The following is a 7846-nucleotide window of genomic DNA, read 5'->3' as shown; positions in this document are numbered from 1 at the left end:
GGGGGGTGTGGGGGGGACACTTGGCCTGTAGTTACCACTCAGCTGCACAGCTTCACCCTTCATCCTGCGGAGGGTTTGCCCCACGCCAGCAGCACTTTCTTCCCCCTCTGTGCTGGCACAGGTCTCACTCTGTCCCCTTCACCCCACAGAGTGCCAGCGTCCCTGACGCCCTGTGCCGCGAGGACCGGGACTGCCCGGCCGGGCGAGCCGTGGTGGCAGGCAACGGTAAGGGCAGGGCCCTCTGAACTCCTGGTACAGACAGGCTCCTTCGGGGGCATCAGCCTGGTTACACCTGGAGATCCCTGACTGCAGAGTGACAGGCACTTGGTTTCCTTTACCAGCTTTTGATGCAAGTGCCGCCGTGCTTACAGCTCTGTGGTGGCTGTGTGAGCGCCCAGCAGAGCCAGCCCGGGCTGCTGGGGGAGGCAACAAGAGTGGGTGTTCCAGCTGAGAGGCCCTTTCATAGCAGGGAGGGGAGTTTAGGGTGGCAGTGAACGGCATCTGAGTTTTGTGTGCTCTGTAGGCAAGGAGAGGAGGTGGCTGCTCTGTGTGACCTTTTCTGTGATGTCTTTGCTGCAGGGGTTAGGACTGGCCGCTGTTTGAAAGACAGGGATGGTGTCAGAGGGACTTGTGAGATACTGGCCTGGTGCCCAGTGGAGAAAAGATCCAAGCCCAAGTACGTGGCCGTCCTACACCATTTCTAAGCCTGAGTTCTTTGGCTTGTGTGTCACCCAGGGTGGTTTGTGGGTTCCCTCTGCTTGGACGCTCGCTTGGCTGTTGGCTGTGCAGTGCAGGAGGGAGCTCAGCATGGCCCCACAGCACAACTGGCCCCTGCTGCCCCCTGCTTGGCTCTCTGGCTGTCCCAGGGCTGCTTCCAGCTCTCGGGGCTTCTCTTCAGCCTGCACGCTCCTCACCAGCTCCTCAGGGCAGTGTATCTGTGTGTGGCCAAGAGCCCGGGGCTGAGAGCTCACTGTTTCTGAAATGGCAGTTCAAGTTTTAGCATGTGGGCAGGGTACCAGTGTGAAGCAGGTAACAAACCTTCTCTTCCAGGAAACCACTTCTTGGCAGTGCAGAAAACTTCACAGTTTACATCAAGAACTCCATCCGCTTCCCCAAGTTTAAGTTCTCCAAGTAAGTGCAGGTGCTCAGAGGTCCCTCTGTCCTCTCCATCACAGAACCTAGAGCCTTGGTTTGCTTTGCTGTCCTGCCCGAGGACCAAGGTGGGGAGGCAGATGTGTGGAAGAAGTGTGGGAAGGAGGATGTTCTTGCTGTTCCTCCAGGTTCAGCAAGATATTTCTAGGATCTTAATTGGTTTGGGTTTTTTTTGAGAAAACCAAGTGGCCCAGGAGCACTCTGGTAATTTGCCACCAATGTGAGTCCTCCCTTGAGCCCAGATTTGGGTGGCCTGGCCCCCTTCTGGCCTGCAGCTCCTGTTTGCATGGGCAGGCTGCCTTCCCTGGGCCAGCAGTGGGGAGGCTCCCAGGTGATGAGGCTGGTGGCAAGGTGCCAATTCTGTTGTGCACAATGGGTGCTGGAGGGGTCTCTTGTCTCTGTGGTTTTGGTGGCATGGGCTGTGCAAGCAAAGAGGGAGACAAGGTGGGTTTCCCTCTTCCCTACCTGCAGGGTGAATGTGCTGGCAACAGACAATGAGTCCTACCTGAAGAGCTGCCGCTACAGCACGGAGCATCCCTACTGCCCCATCTTCCTCCTGGGGAACATTGTTCAGTGGGCTGGGAGTGACTTCCAGGAGATGGCCTTGGAGGTAGGAATGTGCCTCGGGCTCTGTGGCTCCCTGGCTGGTGACTGCCCAGGGATCTGCCTCCCATCCAGGGTGCCCTGGAGAGATGCTGGTGCTTCAGATCCTGCAGGTCCCCTTTATCCTGTCCCCAGGGAATGGGAGGCAGGGGGATATGGGTCCTCTGGAAGAGGCTGTTGGGTCAGTTATCTGTTATTCAGAGCTCCCCAAAAAAGCAGGGTTTTTTTTTGTGTTTGATTTCAACATTACTACACCACTGGTTTTAACCCAGAACTCTGGAAGGCCAGTGGGGCTCCTCTGCTCAGAGAAGACCCTGAGAGGCTTCCCCTGCAGGAGACAGACACATTTCTGCATGGAGTTCCTGGGGCTGGAGGACAAAACAGCCTGTGACCCCGTGGGGGAGGCACAGGGGGGAAGATGGAGCTGGTCTGAGGCATCCTGGGGAGCACAGGGTGGAAGAGTGCAGGATTTCTGCTGGCTTCTGCACTTGTGAACTTCATCTCTGCATAAAAAAAGCCTTATCTCCACTGAAATATGTTACAGGCATGTAATTAATGAAGTCAGTCCTGGGAAGGGAAACCTCCTGCTAGGATACCAGCAGAGGGAAAGCCAGGGTTGTGTGTAGGGTGGTGTGATTAATATTATGTGTGAACTTCACCCACCCAGAAGTGTGTGTGCTCGTGTCTGGGACCAGCAGTGCGACTGTCCTCACCCCTGGGGAAAACCTGCCCAAGAATCTGACTGATTTGAAGACACATTCATTGAACTAAGCTTGAAAAACTCATGTTGTCTCTCTCTTTTGTTAAGGGTGGTGTGATAGGAATTCAGATTGAATGGAACTGTGATCTTGATAAAGCCCCTTCTGAATGTAATCCTCACTATTCTTTTAGCCGGCTGGACAACAGGTTTGCAGAAAAGTCCATCTCTGCTGGGTACAACTTCAGGTAGGCAGAGAGGAGCACAGGATGCAGTACTGTGGTTGGGCTGAGCTGCTCTGACCTGCAGGAGTTGGCAGTGAAGTGGTACCAGCCTGTGCCAGGCATGTCCCCGTGCAGGTGTGGGGAGGGAGGGTCCTGCTCTCAGCAGGCTGGAGCTGCTTTTGATAAGGAAATGGATCTGTTTGAAGAGATGGTGAATTCAGGTGGGTCCTTGTATGTGGGGGGCAGATGATGGAGTTAAAATCAGCATTGTTGTATTCCAGGTTTGCCAAATATTACCGGGATGCTGAGGGGGTGGACTACCGCACGCTCATTAAAGCCTACGGAATCCGCTTCGACGTGATGGTGAATGGCAAGGTGAGCTCCTAGGCCAGAGTGACTCAGAGCCTGGGAGAAAAAAGGGGGGGGACATTTCTCAGGCAGCTCTGAGGTGAGAACAGCCTCTCTGGCTGGTCGTAGGAAAGGGCTTTTGCCACTCATCCCTGTGGAGCTAACCCTGCACGAGAAGGGGGATGCCGTGGAGTGCGGATGAGTCTGCACCTCCTCTGCCTGAGAACAGGGTCACGTGAAGCCCAGCAGAAATAAATGTGCCCCAGAGACTTGTTTTCCATGTGTATGTGCTGCAGAAAAAAGCCTGGCCCAGGGATGACACAAGCTCAGGAATGCAGCTGTGGACAGCTGGTCAGATGCACACAGACCTTTAGCCTCCAAGACTGTCGACTGCAGATCTGCTTGTGGCTAACACAACACACCCACGGGCACCCGGAGCTCCCCTGTGTAGTACCACACCCTGAAGTGTGTTTCTTGGGCTGTTCTTTCACAGAGTACTTCATGGCTTTTCTTCTTTCAGGCAGGGAAGTTTAACATCATCCCCACCATTATCAACATTGGCTCGGGGCTGGCTCTCATGGGAGCGGTAAGTGAAGGGCTTTTCTTCACCTGACACACTGAGACCAGATCCCTCCTTCAGCTGCTGTGGGGGTAGAATGGGGCAGTTGGTTTATACCTGCTCCAGCAGAGCTTTTGCTGCTCTGACTGCTCAGTGAGGTGTCTGTCTGTGTCCTGCCTTAAGGACATTTGTTAATGTACCTTGAAGTCTAAATATCCCCAAGATTACATGGAGTGTGAAGGAAAATACAGCTCCTGTAAGTTATTCTTCTTTAATTTGTGCTCATTGCTAAATAGATCAGAACTCTTCCTCTTGTAAAGAAAAAAACACAAGCTTTTTTTCTCTTTGCAGGGAGCTTTCTTTTGTGACCTGGTGCTGCTGTATCTGATTAAAAAGAGTAACTTTTATCGAGGCAAAAAGTACGAGGAAGTAAAGTAAGTGGGCTTGGTCTCTGTGCTCAGATGTAATGTCATGGCTTTATTGTTATGACTAACAGAAACAGGAGCAGATATGGGAACACAGTAAACATTAATGGCAAACAAAGGCAAATTCCAGGAAATTATATTCCTCCAAATGAGTTTAGCTAAGGTGCTCCTTTCCTCTGCAGTTCCTCACTGCAGTTAGCTGGGGAGCAAAGGAAGCTGGTGTGTCATGGCTGCACTGACCTGGTCCTGTGCTGGCAGCCCTGAGGACTGCGGGTGGGACTGGGGCAGCTCCAAGAGCACCACAGCCTCATGAAAAGGAGAACTGGGGTTTTGGCTGTAGGGAGGGTGGTGGCCTCTGTGGTAAGGGGTGACAGGCCTGGCTGGGAGCCTCCTGTCCCCAGGGTCTCCATGTCTGTCACTGTGCTCATCTCCTCAGGTCCAGCTCCAGGAAATCGTTATCTAGCCCTACGCTGAACGGGAATCAGAGCCCTGAGCAGCTGGGTGGGCTCTAGGCACAGCAGTGACTCTGCCAGCTGGAAAACCACACGGGTGTGAAATCCCACCAGGACTGGGAGGTGGAGATGCCCCAGATCAGATCTACTGTCTATTATTGGGATTTCCAGAGGGAAAAAAATCCCTTCAAGAACACCCTTGTTTCCCCAAGATGTTCTCTGGTATCCTGAGCTTGCAACAGTGTCGTCGCTATGGATTTATAGAAGGGTTTTATAAAAGAGAAAAAAGGCACCAAATGACTGGTTTTGTATCTCCATAGCTGTGTCTGTACCTGCATCAACAGCCAGTGTTCCCCCCTGGCTGTGCTTTGCTTCCACGTGCAGAAGAGCCACGCTGTGAAACACCACTGAGGGCTGAGGTGGAGACTCAAACCATCTCCTGCTCCACTGGCTTGTGGCCACCGCTTCCAACTCTTGCTTGTGTTGCTTGGGAGAGGAGATGTAAAGCAGCAGGACAGCTCTTCTTGGGAAGGGCAGTGAAATGCAGCATTTCAGCAGCTCTGAGAGCCCAGGGGAAAGGGGCTGCTTGTCCTACAGTGCCTGTGCTGACTGGGTTGGGGTCCGAGCTGGGGTGTGTGTGACCACTGGGGCTGGGAACGGGGCTCCTCCAGGAAAAGCCTTTGCAGCTGCTGCATCGAGGTGCTCTGCTTGTCCCAGGAGCAGCAGCAGAAGGTTCTGCTGCAGCTCTGGGCAGAGAACGGGCTCAGGCTCAGCTGGGTCCCAGCTCCCCCACCCAGGGAAGGGGCAGAGGACGTCCTGAGGCAGGGGCAGGAGGCTCTGGGTGAGAGTGGGGGGAGCAGCACGGCACTGGTGGGGTCCACACAGACACAGTCTTGGGTCTCCCTCCTTTGTGCAGTGCCTGGTTTCATTTGCTTGGGGCTGTCCTTCCTGCACCAGGAACCAGTTGCTCGTGGTGGGGAGGGAGCTGGATGGGGCACTTAATGCTTCTGCCATTTTATGTAGTACCCTGAAGTGCACTGCAGGGACTGACAGGGGAGATCTGGCAGGTGAAACAGAGTTTGCCAAGTTCTTCTAAATAGCAAGAAGGAATTTTCCAACAGGAGGAAAATTTGGAGGACAGTTGTCCATTGCTTCAATGCTGGTAACTACCAAGAATTAAGAGTGCTGCTTTGTTTCTCCACAGAGAAATAAGTCTCATTCCAGCCCTTTAGTGAATTTCTGCTCGTGTGGGGATGTAACTCATCTCAGAAAGGTGCTTATGCAGTGTCCTTATTTAAAGTTTGCATTTGCTTGAGCTGACAGGAACCAACTCAGCAGCCCCTGGAGACAGGAGGTGAACAGATAATCCTGCCTCATTGAAAGCTTCCACACCCTGGCCTGGCACCAACTGATCAGTGTCCTCCAAATGCTGTTCAGGACTCGTCCTCACAAAGATGAAATGTTTCTGTGCACTCTTTGACTACCAGGATTTGAAGGGCTCCTGCTCTGCTGTCCTTACGTAGTGCTGGGACAGCTGTGGAGAGGGTGGTGTGGCAGAGAGCTGCTGTGACAGTGTCACACAAATGGAGGGGCGAGCTGTGCTCACCTCTGCTTTAACTCCTCTGGGTGCTTACTCTGAGGTGCTGGCTGGTTCTGAATCAAAACTCACCTTTGTCAGCAGTGGCAAATGAGGAATCCAGTCATGGATAGCAAACCCTGCCCAGCCTAGTCCACCTCCTCTGCTTCTGTTTAGATGCAAGGTAATTATGAGGTCAAATATTTGGCTAGAAAATGGAATTACACAGTGGAGTTAAAATAATTTAGGAGAGCTGCTCCCATCACATCCAAAACTGCCTCTTCATGCCAGAATTCTCTCCTGTAGGGAGCTGTGACTCACCATGTGTATAATTGACTGGCTCTACTCATCAGGCTGATCAGAATTGCCATGGGACTGTCAGAGCTGAGTTCTGTTAGAATAACTTCTAGAAGGTGACCCTCACCTGTGACACCAGGCCAAGGCACAACTCCTGGACACCAGGAAGCTCATCATAACATGTAAAGTTGATCATGCTCTACTGAATGTTTCTTTACCAATGTTTCAATTAGACAAAAAAATCCTCTTCTTAGCTGACCAAAGCAACTTCCTGAATTTAAGGTTTCAGGCCCCCAGAAGTCCCAAAAATATTTCCCTTTGTTTAACACAAGTCCCACAGCCACTGCTGTTGATAAAACATAACCAGAGTCCTTCTCAGGAACTTTGTTGAGGTTTGGTTGTTGTTTTTGTTTTTTTTTAATCCCTTGTGTTTCATGTAGAGCAATAAAATTTGTCTCTTTAGGGTAGTCCTCTTCCAAGACTCCTCTGTACAGTGTGGTTTTTAGGTCCCACATGCCACCTTCTGTGTGCTACCCTTATGCTAAGCACGTCCCTTAAACACTGTTTGCACCAGCAGGGCTATAGCAGAGCTGCCACCTGTACAGGGAGTGGTTGGACTTCTCCCTTCTGTCCCTGCCAGGGCCAGACAGAGCGCCCCAGGCACTGCTGTTACTGACAGTGCTGGCAGGCTCACGGGTGTCCAGCTCAGGCTGGGCTGGCAGCTCACGAGGCTCTGCACTTGGCTGCCTCCATCTCACTCAGTACTGCAGCAGTAAGGAGCAGAGTGACTCCTGAGAGCATCACTTAGTGACTTGTGTCTGGCAGGGAGCAGCACCCTGACAGTGTCCTTCCTGACAGTGCACACACAGCAGCCGTGGAAATAACATTTGCAATGGCAACCCCATTTCATCTCTGTACCAACCCCTTCCATGTGATTAATTACACACTACTGAGCAGTGTCTCCCTGTGTCAGTGGATTATTTTTAGGAGTGCTTTCACCAGCATTTGTGTGTAGGGACAGGCAGCAGATCTTGAGGGGGCTGTAAGTGGTGTGTCCTATCCAAAACACAAAGGCAACAGGGGACAACATTAACCAAAGCCCAGGGCTGTGCCTGCCACGAGGGGCAGAAGCAACTCCTTAACTACCTCCATACAAATATTCGTGGGAGGCACCCAAGTGGTGTTTCACATTCAGTTTAATTAGAACAGTGCTACCCATTCATCTGTACTCAGACATCATTTACTGAGGGTGTTAACAGAAGCGAAGGACGACGGTTTAAAAGGGAAGCTGGCCTACTTGTGTAGATGATTTTTGGCAACAGTCCTGCGTTGTTAAACCCCACAGCAGCTGACGTGGCTCCTAGCTGGTTTAGTAGACGTGCACCATGCCGTACAAGAAAGTCCAGAACAGGACGTATGTGAAGAGCCCTCCCACGAGCCCCCCCGTGAAGAGCGGCCTGCGGGATTTAAAGTACTTATTCCACCGCCGCCCGGCCTTCAGCACCAAGAGCAC

General features: G+C 52.3%; 2 protein-coding genes across 2 annotated transcripts; one reads left to right on the top strand and one right to left on the bottom strand.

Annotated features, from left to right (window-relative positions):
- Positions 1 to 149: 149 nt before the first annotated feature.
- On the top strand, positions 150 to 4520 carry P2RX5 (purinergic receptor P2X, ligand-gated ion channel, 5; the record flags this gene model as incomplete). The annotated part of the gene is made up of 9 exons (XM_008937636.1): positions 150 to 225; positions 580 to 676; positions 1051 to 1131; positions 1624 to 1762; positions 2564 to 2700; positions 2958 to 3051; positions 3545 to 3610; positions 3935 to 4017; positions 4445 to 4520. Coding segments are annotated over 9 exons (849 nt in total), but the record flags the coding sequence as incomplete, so codon positions are not given.
- Positions 4521 to 7702: 3182 nt separating this feature from the next.
- On the bottom strand, positions 7703 to 7840 carry EMC6 (ER membrane protein complex subunit 6; the record flags this gene model as incomplete). Its single annotated transcript, XM_008937635.1, has 1 exon — positions 7703 to 7840. A coding segment is annotated over one exon (138 nt), but the record flags the coding sequence as incomplete, so codon positions are not given.
- Positions 7841 to 7846: the final 6 nt, after the last annotated feature.

Source organism: Merops nubicus, unplaced genomic scaffold, assembly GCF_000691845.1.
Source record: "Merops nubicus isolate BGI_N331 unplaced genomic scaffold, ASM69184v1 scaffold34513, whole genome shotgun sequence".
NCBI classification, from domain to species: Eukaryota; Metazoa; Chordata; class Aves; order Coraciiformes; family Meropidae; genus Merops; species Merops nubicus.
This window is presented reverse-complemented; position numbering and strand designations above follow the sequence as displayed.